Raw genomic sequence first — 18,288 nt, 5'->3', positions numbered from 1 at the left:
AAAGAGGGAATACTGCTAGGAATCCATAGTCTAAAAAGCATACAGCATACAATAAATAACGAATCCTTACATATAGTATAGACACTAATGTAACTATAACATTTAAATATGTAGCAACTAAATATTAACTTATGAAGCACTGGAAGTTGTAAAAGACAGCGAACCACTGAAGAGACTTGCCAAGGAATCACAGACAAGTCCATGGACAAGTACTTTTTTACACATTAATTTAGCTCAATTACTAGTTTATTCAAATTAAGACAACATCTAAGCCCTGATGATCAGAAGGCTGGAGCACCTCTCTGAATGTAGGTTGAGAGAGTTGAGGTTGCTTAGCCTGGAGAAGAGAATGCTCCAGGGTGCCTTTCAGCACCCAAAGGGTATTACAAGAAAGCTTGAGAGGGGCTTTTTCAAGGACAAGACAAGAGGGAATGAGTTTAAACTGAAAGAGGGCAGATTTAGAATAGATATTAAGAAGACATTGTTTACTCTGAGGACGGTGAGACATTGGAACAGACTGCCTGGAGAAGCTGTCAATGCAGCTTGGTTTTAGCTGGGACATTTTCCTCTTAGTAGCTGGTAGAAAGCTGTGGGTTTTGGATTTAGTATGAGAATGATGTCAATAACATCCTGATGTTTTGGCTGACGCTATGTAGTGTTTACCCTAAGTCAAGGGCTTTATAATGACTCATCCTCCACTACTGAGGAGCTGCACTGAAAGCTGGGACGTGAGCAAGGCCAGGACAGGTGACCCAAACTGGCCAAAGGAATATTGGGATCTCTGCTCAGAATGGGCTGGGCATTGGTTATCAGGAGCTGAGCAACCATGTTCATCACTTGTTTCTCTTGGGTTCTTTTACTCTCTCTTCCTTTTCTTTTGACAACTCTTCTTATTAGTCATGTTACTAGCATACTTAGTATCACAATTATAATATTTTATTTCAATTATTAGATTATTATTATCTCAACCCATTAGATTTACCTTTTCTTTATTATTATCCCCGCTGGGGTGGGGAGACTGAAAAAAAGGCTGTGTGGTACTTAGTTGCCAGCTGGGGTTAAACTCCATCCCTGGAACTGTTTAAAACCAGGATGGATCGGATTTTGAGCAACCTGGTCTAGGGGAAGGTGTCCCTGCCCATGGCAGGAGGGTTGGAACTAGATGATCTTTAAGGACCTCTAACTCTAGGCCATTCTGTGATAATACAAAATTAATAATTACTTTCTTCCATCAGTCAATGAGAAAAATGCAAGTGACTAAGCCCTATGATTTCTGGATTCTTAAGGTCAGAGTGATCAGAAACTATCATTTCAATTCACTGACATTGGAAATAATCAGGTAAAAATATTGGTAACTGATAATTCTTTGATACTCTATTATATCTGCATAGTCACACAACCATTTTGTAACAGGAGGACTAACAACATTAATTGAATCCCAGCACCCATCCAACAAAACTTCACAATAGTGTTTTTTCCTTGTGACTCAAGTGAAATGGACAGGAGAAAACTTCAGATTTGTAACTAATAGAGACAAGTAATTAATAGCTGATTCTTTATTATTAATAACCAAAGCAGTGCAGCTTTCATGAGAAGGCTCCCATTTCCTCCCAGATAAACTCAACCTCTCCTGAGGAAACCACTCTGATCACCTGAGGCTGCCCACATAAGGCTTCCCGCATGGAGACGAGGCGGGTGTCCCAAGGGAACCAGGTGGTTGTTCCAGGGGAACCAGGAGAACCTGGGGGCTGTCCGAGGCAGCCTTTGCACATGAGGGATGTCCCCAAAAGCCACTGACACCGCGGGCTGGGGGCATCTCCCGGAGCCCTCTCGGAGCCTCCCTCAGAGCCTCCCCGGAAGCCCCAATGGCCCCGCGCTCGCACCCACCTGCAGCAGCGCCGCGGGGGCCGCGCCCCGGCTCCATGGCCCGGGGCCGGACCGTCACCTCTCCGGCCCCGCTGTGGTCAGGCACAGCCCCGGCCCTGGGGCCCAGGGCTGGCATCTCCTCGCTGCGGGCCCTTCGCTCCCACTCGCGTTTATCTGGACCGAAGGCGGCTGTTCCCTGCGGGAGCCGGCAGCGCCCGCGGACGCGCGGGCCTCGCTTCCCGCTGCGGGGGCTGGGATGAGAGGGAAGCGCGAAGGCCGGCTGGCTGCAAAGGCCGCCTCAGTCGGGAAGGTGCAGGAGGGGGGAAGCCGTGGAACCCCGCAGGACACATCTGAAGGCCCCTGGTCCTTCCGCCAGGGAAGGAAGGGAGCGGGGCCTGCCTGTCCCAGCCCTGGAGTCCGGCCGGACGCTGGGCCTGCTCATCACCTGGGTCACCGAAACCACCCCCCACACTTTTACACTTCCTATTGCTATAAATTCCATTAAGGTCTCTCAAAGTGTTTTGCTGATTAACTTATGCCTCTTTAAACTTTTCTTACCTAAAGCATAGCCCCATACTAGCCACTGTGCAGAAAGTTAACTCTATCCCGGCCAAAACCAGCACAATACTGTAAGAGGAAATGGGATCGTGAAACTTCTTTAACCATGCATTGGAAATAGAAGCTGCCTTTTAGCAGAAACTCTGTGAACCAAGCTCACCAGTTAAGAAATTATCTTTGTATGAAAAATTATGTTCTCTCCACAAACTGTGCTGAAAAGGCTGTGATAAGCCTTCTTGGCCAGAAATGGAATCTATGCCAGAGGCATAGAATCAGAATCATTTTGGGTGGAAAAGACCTTTAAGATCATTGATTCCAACCATTAACTCAGCACTTCAAGTCCACCACTCAATCATGTCCTTCAGTGCCACATCTACACAACTTTTAAATACTTTCTCGAAGGGTGACTCCACCACTTCCCTGGACAGCCTGTTCTAATGCTTGACAGCCCGAAGAAATTTTTATTAATACTTGGTTGAGCAGGCCGAGAAGGGAAGACAGGAGAGATGAAAAATAAGAAAGGAAGTCAGATGCATTAAGTGCAGTTATGCTTATCACAATACATCAAGTTTTTAAGTAGAGGGTAGTCAATCTTTCTGAACACACAAATATTCAGATGGGACAAACAATACACACTTTTATAACCCTCATCCTCATTTCTTGGATAATCTAAGGAGCATTATTTTTATAATGCTCTTTCTTCAAAAAACTTCTTTTTTTACCAATATACATAAAGGAAAATTTTTGAGCAAATACACATTTTCTTTTATTTTGAAGGATTTACCTTCTGAACTACAGAAAACTGTTAACACACCGAAACTTTCATTTTAGACTTCAAATTATAAAAATGAATTAGATAGAAAAAGTTGGAGAACATTTTCATTCTGACAGCACTGATTTCTCAGTGAAACTCAAGGGGAAAAAAATAAAGCATTCTCCAGTCTTCTAAAACTGACATATCAGCAGCTACCCTGTCATTTTCTGTGCATCTTTTGTGCATATAAGTGATGCAGATGCTTTGCAAACTGGACACTCATTATATAGATTGGAACACCCATGTTTTCATTTAATCTTTTCAGCTGAGACTGAAATAAAAGATTCAGAGATATCAGTGCTTTTACCTGCAAACCTGTCACCTGTATGCAGAGAGATGAATCTAAAAAATAGGATTTGGCAGGGGCAACATTATTACTGTTCTAAAAAGAAAGGGGCTTTACTTTTTCTGAGTAGCAGTTCTGCTTGCAATTTTAGGCTTATTGAGAGGCACCTAAAAATCTTGAGGCCTTCTACCATTAGGCAGCTGCCTGGAGAGAGGTTTTTCGCTTTATTGTTTTGTACTTTAACTACATTAATCATAATAATAAAAAAAGAGCTGTATAAATTCAGTTTTAGATGCACAGTTCCCATTTTTTTTTAATTTGGAGCTAGTAGTTAGAAGGCACGTTTCTTAAATTTGCAATTTTAAGTAACTTTCAAAGTTACTGTGCACCACTTCAGAATACCAACCAAAGTACAACTTACTACCATCTTTAGGTTTGCTTTTAAAATAAGTTGAAGAATCCCATATTTTCAAGTTGGAAAAATGCTGGTGCGCCCCCACTATTAATAGAGCATCTCTAATAAATTTTTTATTCACCTGAAAGCAGCAAAATCTGGGCAAAATCAACTGCAGAATCACTGAGATGTGTGTTCCTGTTCTATTGAAGAACACTTCTAAAAAATAATGTGTAGAACTTGCATTAACTTTATTCAGTGAGTATTCCCAGTGATTACATAGAATCATAGGATCATTAAGGCTGGAAAACACTTTCAAGATCATTAAGTCCAATCTTTGATCAGCACCCTGTTAATTAGACCATGGCACTGAGTGCCACATCCTGTTATTTCCTGAGCACCTCCAGGGACAGTGACTCCACCCCCTCCCTAGGCACCCCATTCCAATGCCTGACCAACTTTTCATGAAGAGTTTCTTTGTGATGTCCAAGCAACATAATCTAACATTACTTTTTCATAAATGAACAATGTGTATGTGCAAATGTATTGGTGTATGGTGCAAATTAATATTATATCTGATAAATAAAAAATAAGCTATCCAAACATGGGGTGATTAGCACTGTATGTAATCTGAAGTGAGACAACAGTGAAATGAAGCTTCAGTTTGAAATAAGCAGTTTGTAGTTTGTGAAAGAAGCTGATTCTACTAGTTGCACATAAATTATTTTGATCTTTTTGTGAATATGTCTTTTGATCTCAAAAACAGTTAAAGGATATCTTTGTGTCAAAAGGTCATACAAAATAATTAGCTGCTTTTGTTATTAATTAAACATAAAAGCAGTGAGGTGTTTAGTCACATGACCTGAGAGGTCATGAGTTCTCAGTATTTAACCAATCCACATGCTGAATGATTTCAAACAACTGAGTGGTGAACTAAAACCAAACCCAAAAACCACAGGCTTCAATCAGTTATTAAAAGTAAGTGGATTACATTACTGTCAAACAGGCGTGCCCTGCTCTTAGTGGATGGTTACAGTATCAGTAACAATTTGAGCATTGAAGAATATATTTTCATTTGGAGAACTACAGGCTGTTAGAATTTATAAGGCATCTTTATATTTTAATGCATGTCTTTTTGCCTGAGAACTGGAAGTGTCTGAAAACACATATGAAACGTGCTGTCTCAACTGTCATAGCTGCAATTTTGTTTAGCTGAGGTGGTGCAAGAGATACAGTGTTTTTAAAAGCATGTGAAAATCGTGAGCAGAAGCATCAAAATCTTCCCATTTGACCCTTTTTCCCCATGTGTTTCAGTGCCATATTTAATTAAAAATATTTTAAAAAATTGGCATCATGATACTTTATTACTCAGCATCAAGCTGTTTTCAAAACAGAATATAATGTGGTTTTGATGGCTCTATTTTCTATGTAATTCTGATAGAACCAATATGGCTCAAGCAGTCCCTTTGAGCATAATCTGCAATTCTAAATGTATCTGATCCAGGATGTTCAGTGAGTTATGCAATGACATCTTTTTTTCTGTTGAGAAATAAAGCATTATCATCAGGGAAAAAAGGATCACATTTCAGTGTCTGATGCAATGAAAACCTTGTTCTATAAAAACAATGTAAAAATTTAGACATGATATGAGGAGAACAGGGAAACTAAAAAACTTCGTACGGTTTATAGGCATCATGCCATCAATTATGAATAGATACTTCATAGTGCTTTGTCATCACATAAAATTAATGACAACAGATTCCATTCCTTTCTATACAGTAGAAGGAAAGATAAAACCTTTCCCTCAAAGAATTTTACTGTCTGGAAATCAGTACTGAAAGATTCTCACTCCACTAGGTAAGAAAAACGATAAAAGCATATTAGCGAGTAGTCCGAATGATACTTAAAAATTAATGTGACAATATAGCAGGTAATTTTCTGCATTTAAATTTCATCATTTATCTAAGAGTAACAAAACAGGGGTGTTGCTAGACTTTCCTTCTCTACAGCAACAGACATCTGAGAAGAATTAAAGAACATATAAAGACTTTTCATTTAATTTAGTACTTTTTATTGCAGTTCCACAAGGTTTTCTTCATGAAGTTCTTAAAAAGGCAAAGAGGTAAACAGGTAATTGCTACGATATAGATGTCCTAGGATATAAAAAATACAGATTACAGTTCTATACACAGAACTTTACCAAACAACATATGAGCAGTCCCTGCTAACTGCCTCATAATATAGAAAATTGAATGCATTAAAATATCCACATGATTGTGTTTGAATCCTGAGACATTTTGATTAGCGATCCTCTGTGCAAGCATGAGGTGTCAGCTGAATCATGGGTTCCAATGTCCATTTTTTTCTGTTGACTCAGCTGGGTCAGGCATAAGTTGTGATGAAGTGAGTTTCATTTCCTGGAACATACTGACTTAACACACTTAACACGCTTCACACAGTGGAAAGGCCAGGTGCCCACTTGAGACACAGTGGTTGTGCTATTGCTTCTAGCACCTTGCCTGTCTAACCAGCTTAGAGCTTAAAGGATACAGATTTATTTTTTATTCAGGTAGTTTGCACCCTGTTTCCCAAAGGAGCATTGCACCCAGTAATCACAGTGATGTTCTGGAAGAGATTTGTCTCAATACCTTTTTGCCAAAAATGCCCTGCTTTGGGTGAAGTTAAATAGTTTTTAGGCTACAGGGAGCTTTAATGTGGTGAAAGAGTAATTAACAGGCAGGAAGATGAGGGCTCCGATTTTGATTCCCTGGTCCAGGTAGCATGTATTATTCGTTAGAGACAACTGAAATTTGCCCTATTTTCAGATAAGAAGTCAAATTACCTTCCTGTGAGGGGTTATGTATGAATGTATGATACCACATGACTTGCAAATGTGATTCTTCAAGGCATGGTTTAGTGTTGGGTGAATGGTTGGACTCAATGATCTTAGAGGTCTTTTCCAATGATTCCAATTGATTCTCTGATCCAAAATCCAAAGAGTCATTCCTTTGATGGAACAGCTGTAATTGCAGTGTTGTCTTAGTGATAAGTCTTGACTAGTAAGAAGTTCTAGGAGTAAGAAAGAACTTCTAGTTCAAACCAAACCAAACCAAACTGAGCCAAACTAAACTAAACCAAACCAAACTCAGTATTCCGCTCTGACATTCTACCTTACCCACCTGAAGATTCACTGTAACCTGGTCAATTGGGTTGCAAGGTGAAAGAGGTTGGCTTTAACACTGACACAGAAGTGAAAGGAGTTTGTGTGTGCCAGCACTCTGACTACTGAGTTATTGGACAGAAACTGGTTAGCGTAGCTTTTATCTTTATTTTGTAATAATTTTAGTATTCCAGATGTAAAATCACAGGAGAGTTTTTGGAGGTTGTTAGCTATATATGGACATATGTCTGATCTATACTGGAGAAAATAGCATGTGGTCTGGCACTCTTACACACAGGTAGGACTTTTGATTAATGCAAGAATCTCTCCCATGGCACCTGCATTTGCCAGTTTTCGTCCCTCCCAGGATCCTTGGCAGTAGTGCTGAGAAGTCCCCTACTAAAAAATCCACAATGCATGCTATTCCATGCATAGCAACATGGAAGCTGTTTTAAGGCCCTGTGCTATACTGTGGCACTATCATGGTCATGAGTTGGGATGTCAGGCTAGATGCACACATAAGTAATGCATAATAAATCTATTATTATAGACTGTGCAGTCCAGTTTAGTATTCAAAGTTATGCTAATGTCTTTCCTCAAAACGACCATGCTGTACTGCTCTTGTAGGCGAGGAGAGGGAGTGCCATCTGCTCAGCCATGCAAATTGTCACCATTTCATTCACTTAAAATGAGTTTTGTCAGTTTGCTCTAATTGTAAATATGTCCAACTGAATTTAACAAGCTTAAACCATTAATTCATTCATTTTTCCTAGTGCAAAATGTAGGCTTCAGGTTAATATTAAAAATGTAGATTCTTGAAGCCCAGAATTCCTTGTATCTGGCAACTGTGTAAAGAAGATTGGAGAAGAAAAAAACACTCCTCAGAAAAACTTAAATATTTTAGACTAGTAAAAGGAATTTCTAACGCAAATGCTGTATAAATAAAATAGGTCATTTATAGAGGTATCCATATACAAATGTATATAAATATATATGCTTTTAGATGGATGGATAGATAGGTACAGAAGTGACAAGGTGACCAGGGTGTGGTAAAAAGGTAAAGAAAGTATTTTTATTTATCTGATGAATATGTTCAACTATAACAACGGGCTTCCTGAGATTTCCTTTGCATGAATCTTTCCTTTCCTCAGAAAAATCCCATCACATATCCTGGGTCAGTGGTTGCTCAGCTTTACAGCTGAAGGGCTGTAGATGATGCTAACAGATCGAGGTAGCTGTAATCAATATTGTATCTGCTTTGGAACTCTTAACCTGTGCTTCCTGTGGCTCCAGGCACTCATCAGGGAAGGGCCATGGACTGACATAAATCCTTTCTCCCAGCAGCTGGGCTGTTGCTTCAGAGAAGATCATCTGCTTGCAGCATGAGAGGGTCACATTACCATGGTTCCCACGCCCAATATAAAATGGTGGTGACATACAAATGTAAGCACCAGTAGGTACAAATGAAGATGCCATTTAGAAGTTGCATGATGTGACTCAAGTGATACAATTTAAAATTCAAATCAGTCTGTACAAGTTATGTCCTCATGCAGCTGTCCAGAAATCTGAAAGTCCATATGTGGGACTCAGGTTGCACATTAGAACTAGGAAGATTGGGCTGTGCATATTTTAAGGGGAGAAAATTGCATGTACCCATAAGTTGCTACAAACAGCCATTCCATAGGAGGTTTTAAGAGATAATCACCCATCTGCTAAAATATCTATGTTGTATTTAATCATGTTTCTGCTGAATGAGTAGAAAACATTAAAAAAAAAAATTTAAAAACCCCAAAACAACAACCCCCTCCCCCCCCAAAAAAACCACTAAACCAAACCAAAACCAGGATTGCTAAACCCTGTAATTATGAAGAAAACAAGTGATTAAAAGGAATTGGCTGCAATAAAAGTGAACCTAAATTTTATTACATGTGTAATTTTGGGACTAGACATAGATGTCATGACTTACAACAACATAAAACCCCTATTAAAGGAGGGACACTTCAAATTCCACTTAAATCTGTGGAAACTACTGTATAAGTGTAGTTCATAAAATGAACTAAATTCACTTCTAGCTAAGTTCTATTGAGTTTTGTTCTAACTAAATTCTAGACTTTTGTTGAAATAATTCACTGTTTGATCTTCCAGTTATGTAAAATAAATGCACAGTTCTTCATTTCACCTGTGACATTCATTTGTTCTCTAAGCTTGATTGACTCTATAACTTCTTGTCTCAAGGATTTAGGAAACAATGAAAGCAGCAACTCAGCAGAGTGAAATTCTTGTATAGGTTACTTGGATAATTCATATCTGAGAATAAAGAAATATGAGTTCTGTGGAGTGCATGTGATACTTGATATATGTGCTTTATATATAATTTCCTTAAGGTCTGTAAGAAAATTAAATTGAAGTTTAATCAGAAGTTTTGCTCTGCACTGATCTGTGAGAACCTAAGGTGAAATTGGATGAAGAAATGTATTTATGGAGATGATTCTCTTCTATTCCCATGCACCTTGCATTTGGAGAGGAGTTGTTTTTCCAATAGCTTTCATAATTTTTATTTCTTCTTCAACTCTAATATATTATTTATGCTTTATTCCCATATCTGACACACAGATAATGTGCACGAATACATTGAGAGCCATGCACATATGAATATAATTCTCTCAAGAGAAAATGTGTCTGTCAATAAATATGCAATGTGGTGTATTTGTGACCAGGGCAGGTAGTTCTAAGATGCATGACTTGATTATTTCAAAACCAGATTTCTTCAAACATGCCAAAGGCAGATATATGTCAAGATAAAAGATACATGAGTTGGAGTGTAAAAGGGCAACCTAAACATTTTTCAAACTATTCAGTAATCTGTTTGTCTGTATTCCATACCTCATAACTAGCCAGACTGGATTTTTACTACACTTTGATAATAATTTATAGTTGGGTAATGAACAAACATGAACGATATTAGCACAACAGATCATGTTTTTAAACCTCTGTATGTCATAATAGAAATTAAATACCTTCTCAACCTGAATTGTGGCCATTGCAAGTGAGGCCATTCTTTTAACAAAATGTTTTCCTCTTTGTTTCCTCATTTGAAATATTCGTCTATGTAGCCCTCAGAACACTATTCCTTGCTATTAAATGTCTTCAGACATTTAGAATGCTTCAGCTTTTAAATGCTTCACACTGTCCAGAGTTTTTGAGGTACTGTCAAAATGTAAAGATACCTGTGCTGCCACTGGCATTTGTTCATATGCTAAGAAATCCTCTTTCCTCATAAGGAATTACTTCTACACTTGTTTTCAGGGCTAAAAGTTGTTCTGCCAATATTCATGAAGATGAGCTTGTCCTTGCTACTTACATTTTATTTGTGGAAAACAGATCAGATAGACTGCCTGAATGCTCTGGGAATTCGTTCAGTTTAAAGTCAATACTGAGCCAAAGAGATGGTCCCAATGTCCCACAGATCATTCCTTGGACTGTCAATCAATATGTTTCACCTGTCTCTAACTAGTAAGTCAAGTAGCAAGTAACACCAAGGAGGGAAGCACACATTGGAAACATAATGCACAGCTCAGTAAGCGAGACCAAGGGTCTACCTAGCCCAGTTTTGTCTCTCATTTAGTGCAGTGGGAAAGGCTGTTAGAATGTTTTTTAGAGTTTATTTGCTGGCATGTATTTTCTTCATTGTGTGCTGTTTCAGCTTGTAGACACTGTTGAGCTCTTCATTACTGCTGTAAATGATCGTCCTTCATTCCTGGTCAGTGTTTTTTCCCTGTACTGCGTCCAGCTCTGGCGTCCCCAGCATAAGAAATACATGGACCTATTGAAGCAAGCCCAGAGGAGGCTACCTCTAAAGATGATTAGAGGGATGTAGCACCTCTCCAATGAGGAAAGGCTGAAGGAATTTGGTTTATTCAGCCTGGAAAAGAGAACATATTGAGGTGACCTAATTGCAGCTTTCCAGTACCTGAAGGGAGCCTACAAGAAAGACAGAGAGGGACTTTTTTTAATGGCTTATGTTAATTGGACAAGGGGGAATGGGGAATGGATTCAACTTAAAAGAGAGTAGGTTTAGATTAGATATTAGGAGGAAGTTCTTTACTGTGAGGCACTGGTACAGGTTGCCCAGGGAAGTTGAAGATGCCCCATCAAAGTCAAGTTGGATGGGGCTCTGAGCAACCTGGTCTAGTGAGGTGTGTCCTGGCACATGGTGGGGGGGTTGGTACTAGATGATCTTTAAGGTTCCTTCCAACCCTAACTATTCTATAATCTTATGATTCTATGATCCTTCTGTTTTGGTTGTATCTTTTTGGTAAGAATGTGCCATTGCTTCAATTTTATTGAACAGAGTGAGACACGAGATCAGCCACAGAGTGGGGGAACTAAACTTTTGTCACCAGCTTCTCTACTAGCACCCTATGTAATGAGGTCAGCTACCCTATTTGACCCATGTGATTAAGAAAAATACTGATTAGCAACTAACTTGGACTTAAGTTTTGCCAAAATTTTTTGACCTAGTTGCTTTTTTCAATGTTCATTTATTTAGCCTTTTTCAGTGTGGTTCCAAGATCATCCACTAAGTTTTCTTGTCTTTTATGTTCAAAGGAAAAATGCAATTTATATACATAGTCTTTACTAATGTAAGTAATGCTTTTTAACCATATCTCCTTCCAAGTGTTATTGATCATAGTTAGATGATTTCAGCTAATTATCCACAGGAGATAAGTCACCTGATAGCCATTGGACACTCCATTGGCAGAAAATACCAAAATCTTTTAAATTTAGATTGTAAGATGAAACTGTCTTCAGTAAAGCAAAAGGGAGGAGTTCAATAAGGCTGACAGAGAGCTTAAAGCAACAAAGAATTTGGAGACATCAAAGAGCAGTTGGTTTCTGTTAATTTGCCTTTCTCAAAAGTGGCTGCTTTCCATTTATATTACCATCAAAGCTCATCAACTAAATTTTACAGAGCCTTACTTCATTTTTTTTGCTAGAGGACTTATTTTGATGGGTTGAAATTATGCAATGTTTTTTTCCTCCTTTTTTGGTGAAATGACAGCTGTAAGTCAGGCTGTAGCCATATAAAATATCACTATTTATATTTTCCAAATACATGTATATTTATGCATCAGAGATGTTAATTCAGTTTTGCAAAACTGGGTGCTTAGATAAATTTGTTTTAAATTAAATAGAGTAGGTTTTTACATGTGTCCAAACCATTATTCCTCCAACCTAAATTCTTTGCACGTTTTCAGGAGATTTATATTTTCTAACAGAACTCACAAGATCCTATACCATTTGTAACTCAAAGAGTTGCTATTGAGTACTGTGTCAAATGTCATCCCATACAGATTTTCTATGCTTAAATTACAGTTTGAGTGACTGTGATGCACCATGTTAGTTTGCACCACAAGGCTAAGAAAGCCCCTGTGGAATATCTAAGTAGCTCAGAGAAACCTTGCAAAATCCTATCAAATATGGGAAAATCCAAAAAAATCATTCAGTTTTCTCTGAACAAATTAAAAGATTATGTAAATTTTCTTGAAAAGAAAACTTTATCATTAAAAAACTGACAGGTCCTTCACTATAAAATCATAAATGCCACTCAAATTGGACTTTTATAAGGGCTTAGACAGTGAGATTTCAAAGGAAATAGTTTAAAGGAAATACTGAGTTATTAATATCAGAAAATCATGAACATTAGATTGATTGCTAAGTGACTAAAATAGTTCAAACTAAAATGAAAAAATGATAAAGCATGGATTTATGTTTTCAATTTAAAGCAAAGAAACAATAAGATTATAAAATAATTTTGAGCCTCCACAAAAACTACAGGGTAAATCTGTGCATTGGAAATTTCCACATCCTGTTCATTATTTTCCCCTAGTTTGAGTCTTGATTTCTGGGATCACCTAGGAGCTAAAGTTTCTTGCATGATGATTAGCACATAGAACAATCCACTGAATATTTCAAAGAGAGAGAAGAAAGTAGGCAGTCTTGGTAGAGAGTTCTTGGTAGTGAGTTCTTTAATTTGATAGTTGTGATGGTTAACCTGGCTGGGTGCCAGGTGCCTTCCAAGACGCCTTATTTTCTTCCCTCCTTAGCAAGATGCAGATGGAGAAAATAAGAAGCAGGAAAACTCATGATTCAAGGTAAAGGCACTTTAATAAAGCAAAAGCAAAGGTTGTACATGGAAACAAAGGAAGACCAGAAGATTTCTTCTGTACTTCCCATCAGCAGGTGATACCCAGCTACTTCACAGGTAGGCATCAGTATGAACAGCAGTTGCTTTGGAAGACAAATGCTGTACTGCTCTGCTGAGAACATCTGCTGAACTGATGCCCTATGGTATGGATATCCCTTTGGTTACTTTGGTCCAACGGGATATCATACAAGGTCCCCTCCCAAGACCTTGTCCCCCCCAGTCTACTGGGTGCAGTAGGGGGGTCATGGAGGGCCAGTACTGCTGCTGCATTATCAACACCTTTCTAGATCCTAGGTCCCCTACAATGCACAGCACTATGAAGGCTGCAGTGGGGAAAACTAGCCCTGTCTCAGACGCATCCAATACAGTAGCATCTCATTTTAAATTATGTTTTTAATCTGTTGAAACAGGTCATTGTCTTCCGATGTCTAACATTAAAATAAGCCCCCAAAGCATCTAAACGCTAAAAAAGTGTTTTCTTGTTTAAATAGTCACTAATAATAACACCTGAAATTAACACCAAGACTTTAAAACTGGATAGAAGTAACTGTAGAAACTGGAAACAAGAATTGTTACAATTCCTTTTATTGTTTTCCTTTATGCAAGTCTCTGCACAATATGTTTAAGCACAAAAACATGCTTCTCACGTTCACAATTGAACTGATTAAAAAATAATGATACACATTTGTAAGATCAAAGCAAGCATCCTTTCTTTCAAAAAATAAAAACTCTGCTGCAAAGCTTTAAACAGAAACAGCCAGTTGGATGAAAAACAGCTGAACCTGCTTTTTTGATACCATTTTCTGGAAGGGTGATTTCCAGTCACTTCAGCTATGGGTCAGTGAATAAAAAGGAAGCAACTTACTTGTTGACCAGTATCTGCCATGGTCATTACTTATTTGCATCAGTCTCACTGCAACTGAAATGTAATCCTGAAGGAGCACAATTGACACAGTGGTTTTGACTTCATTTCAGTCATTGAGATATAACACTGCGAAAAGTACCCAGATTTTCTGAAGACTGAGATAATGTTTCCCCTTAGGTAAATGTTTTGGAGGTTAAGGTGTTGCTTGTGTTATCAGGAGATGACAAGAATAGACCCTTTTTTTCAAGAAAGATTTCTCATTGGTTTGATTCAGCTCCTTTCACATATCCCTTAGAGCAGAGGGCCTTTGGGGTAGCACCCAGGAAACTGGTATGTTTTCTTCAGAGGACCTGCTGCTTTCCAGGCTTCTGTGTAGTTGCTGGGCCAGGCAAGCAGACTCTATGTGCAAATTGTTTCATGCAGTTTTGCACATATATATTAGGCATCTGGGCTTGGACCCAGAAGTGTTGGCAGATGGAGGAAGGTGTAGGTCAGTCATAGAATCACAGAATATGCTCAGTTTGAAGGGACCCACAAGGATCATTGAGTCCATCAATGTTCTGCACAGCACCATCCCCAAGAGTCACACCAGGTGCCTGAGAGCATTATCCAAACACTTCTTGAACTCTGTCAGGCTTGGGCTGTGATCACTTCCCTGGGGAGCCTGTTCCAGTGCCCAACACCCTCTGGGTGAATAAACATTTCCTGATATCCAGGCTAAACCTCCCCTGACACAGCTTCAGGCCATTCCCTTGGATCCTGTCACTGGCACCACAGAGCAGAGATCAGTGCCTGCCCCTCCTCTCCCCCTCACAAGGAAGCTGTAACTGCAGTGAGGTCTCCCCTCAGTCTCCTCCAGGCTGAACAGACCCAGTGCCCTCAGCTGCTCCTCACACAGCTTCCCCTCAAGGCCCTTCCCCATCTTTGTTGCCCTCCTTGGACACTCTCTAATAGTTTCATGTCTTTCTGACATCGTGGTGCCCAGAACTGCCCCCAGCACTCGAGGTGAGGCTGCCCCAGTGCAGAGCAGAGCAGGACAATCCCCTCCCTTGCCCAGCTGGTGATGCTGTGCTTGAGTTAACAAAAGTGAGCTATTACTGGCCATCCTAATTAAATCCCCCTTCAAAAATTCCTTGCAAAATCTTTATGACAAGCAAGGATCAGCCAGGAATCTCCTGTGAAATTAAGAGAAGGGGAGAAGGAAGAATACAGAAATTTGAAAAGTAATGTGAAAATGGGGATGTTTTTACTGACATTTTGGAGACAAGCCAAACTACTCATTTGGATTCCTACTTGCACAATTTATTTTGTCAGTCTTCTTTTTATATTGCATAAGATAAGAGATTAATGGGAAAAATAAGGACACAGAAGAAAGTTTTAAAGTACTTAAGCTGACAATCTAAGTATCACAGATGCTGAGTTCGCAGGCAGTAAATCCCTGCTCTGCAGTGGGCAAGTCTCTCTGCCTCCAAAGAGCTTTAGGAGAGTCATAGGATGCTTTGGATTCAGCAGGATCACTTTCATAGATTTCTCTGACATAAGAGAACAGTAATGTGCATTAAATGTAAGCTTTGTTGGTGGATTGGATTAATTTACTAGTGACATAAACTGAATTTGGATGTACAAACTGTTTAAAAGTTGAAGGCAAGAGCTTCACAGGTAAACCCAGCAGGCCAAATTCTGGGGTTCCTGAAGTGCTAAAGATTCTGCCAGGTCTGGTTTCTAGAGTTTTTATAGGCTGCAAAACACAAACTCTGAAGAAAGTCTTCAAGATTTGATTCACTGTACCGGTTAATATGCCACACTGGTTGGTTCCTTTGGTGCTGCATTCTTTATAAATGAAAGCTTTCAAATTGAAATCAAGTTTCTGGCAATTGCCTTCCTGAGGACAAACAAAAGAACCAATAAGGAGCTGTGCAAGGGCCTTTCAGGAAGTCATTTAGGAGCTTGAAGTTCTGCTTGAGAGTTTTCCCTTTGTTATTGAACTGATTGCTTCCTCCTTTGGTATCTCCTGCTCTGCCCTGCAAATGAAATATCCTGTCTTTCTGGGGAGAGTTGATGGATGAAAGTTTCCTACTATGCTCTGCTACCCAAGCTCTTTTTATCCCAAATGAATTCTGCATATGGCTGATTTTTCCCATACAAAGTAAGAAGTAAACAGGGAGTGATAGATATTGGCTTTCCATCATCTGATCTGTCAGCTGCTGTACATTAGGAAGTTATCTATGCCTTTAATTGTGAGTAGGAGAGGGATTTAGAGCTTGCAGGAGCATAATTGTTTCACAGTAAATCTACAGATAAGCCCCTCTTCCTTACTGCCCACACAGTTCCACTGATTTTAGAATATTAAATTGTCCTTTTCCCTTCAAACACTGGTGCCTAAAGGAAGATCTATTATCCTGAAGTCTTTGTAGCTTAGACTGTTAATGGGATGCTGATATTGCAAACCAATAACTAAAATGAGGAAATATTGAAAGGAAGCATAAGGCTTCTTTTATTACTGCCATAGTTCTTTACTGCATTAATTTTGAAACATATTTCTATTTTCTGTCTAATCGCAGTCTTAGAGTTAAAAGTTTTGATAATTGACAAGTTTCTCACATGATGTATTCCTGGAGACAAGGTCTAAGCATCTGGAGGAGGGTAATGAAGAGGAAGGATTTCTACCTTTGACTGTGCCAGACACTGTGAAATTTTCTTTTCAGTTTACTTCAACAGATAAATCAGACTTGGTTTGATGTCTAATTCTCAAATTTCAGTGAATTGCTTATTCTTTATTTTGAATGGTTTCAATTCAAGTAAGCAAACACCTTATGAAAATCAGGTCCTGTCATTAAATAAATACCTATTGTCCCTCTGGGTTTATCTTTTTTGTTTTGGTTTGGTTTGGTTTTTTTTTTTTTGTTTCCTTTCCTTTTCTTTTCTTTTCTTTTCTTTTCTTTTCTTTTCTTTTCTTTTCTTTTCTTTTCTTTTCTTTTCGTTTTGTTTTTTTTTTTTTTTAATCTCCATCAATCTTGTCTTGTCTGTGCAGTGAGGATACAAGAATATGTGCCTATTTAGCAAAGACTACTTGGGTAAATGAGATAATGAGCAGGCACAGTTGCTTGTGTTCCCCAACCTGCCTAAGAAGACAACTGATGCTGCTCATTGATATTATTAATAAGACAAAGGCACAGGAGAAAAATATCTCTGTTGATCCATCCTCCATTCACTGGCAGGAATTTACACTACAATAACACTGCTCATGGATGTAATATGAAGTTGTTTTGCATTTAATGTTAGTCTAATTACATTATTTGCATCAACAGGTGATGAAAAGAAATCATGATATACAAATGAGACAAACACTGCTTGCACCAGCCCAAGGCAGGACTTACTGTTCCTGTCCTACCTCTCTAGCAAAGCACAAGTTACTTCATGCTGACCTTGAAGATTTCATGTGACAAGAGTGACCAGGTCAGGGGACACAGAGATGTGGATCTGGAACTGGAACTGGAACTGGAACTGGAGCTTCTCTCCAGGTGGACTTTGGGCTGCTGAGAAGACTGGATACCACCAATGGAAGCCCATACAGTTTGTGGTGAAGTAGTGCCTCCTATATATCCTTTATCACAAAAAGCAGCTAATTATCACAGTGCCAGGGATATTTGGTATTTTTACAGAGAGATGCTGATATACTATAAAAACTAATAAAATATAGATAGTTTATTTTTGCCTTAATTTCAATTTTTATTTATATGGTCTTTTTTTTCCATTCATTTCATCAAAATAAATCTTGTAACACATACAAACAGGCATAATGAAAAATAAAATGTCAGGTACATTTTAGGAATAAAACATTTTGACTTTGTGCATCTTCTTTTAAAATCAGAGAGTACAGTAATAGCATTTGGCTTGGTATTTCCTCCAACAAGGAGGTAATTTACTTTCACAGCTGCCTTATAGAACAGGATGGTGTTAAAGGAATAATTGACAATTCATGGGATTTTTTGTGCTTGATATTTGTGTTTCCATTTTAATTGAGTTTATAGGATTCTCCTTTCTGTTCTGTTTGTATTTCAATAAACAGTGCTAAAATTTTCAGATAGAACTTCAAATAGAGTTACACTTTGTATGCTGAACAGTGATGAACAAAAC

The 18,288-nt window shown here is 38.8% G+C and overlaps 1 protein-coding gene across 7 annotated transcripts in view; it reads right to left on the bottom strand.

Annotated features, from left to right (window-relative positions):
* The window catches only part of MEI4 (meiotic double-stranded break formation protein 4), a 132,761-nt gene that overhangs the window by 71,532 nt on the left and 42,941 nt on the right, over positions 1-18,288 (bottom strand). Inside the window, exon 1 of one of the 7 annotated variants that reach the window (XM_077174849.1) lies at positions 1,888-2,254. The exons of the other annotated variants lie outside the window; for them this stretch is intronic. Coding sequence (XP_077030964.1) covers positions 1,888-2,002 — 115 coding nt within the window. The 5' untranslated portion in view covers positions 2,003-2,254. Of the gene's footprint in view, positions 1-1,887; positions 2,255-18,288 lie in introns of those variants that run through there. 7 annotated transcript variants of the gene reach the window in all.

This window comes from Agelaius phoeniceus, chromosome 3, assembly GCF_051311805.1.
Source record: "Agelaius phoeniceus isolate bAgePho1 chromosome 3, bAgePho1.hap1, whole genome shotgun sequence".
NCBI classification, from domain to species: domain Eukaryota; kingdom Metazoa; phylum Chordata; class Aves; order Passeriformes; family Icteridae; genus Agelaius; species Agelaius phoeniceus.
Note: the sequence above shows the minus strand (reverse complement) of the source record. Positions and strands in the feature narration are given on the sequence as shown.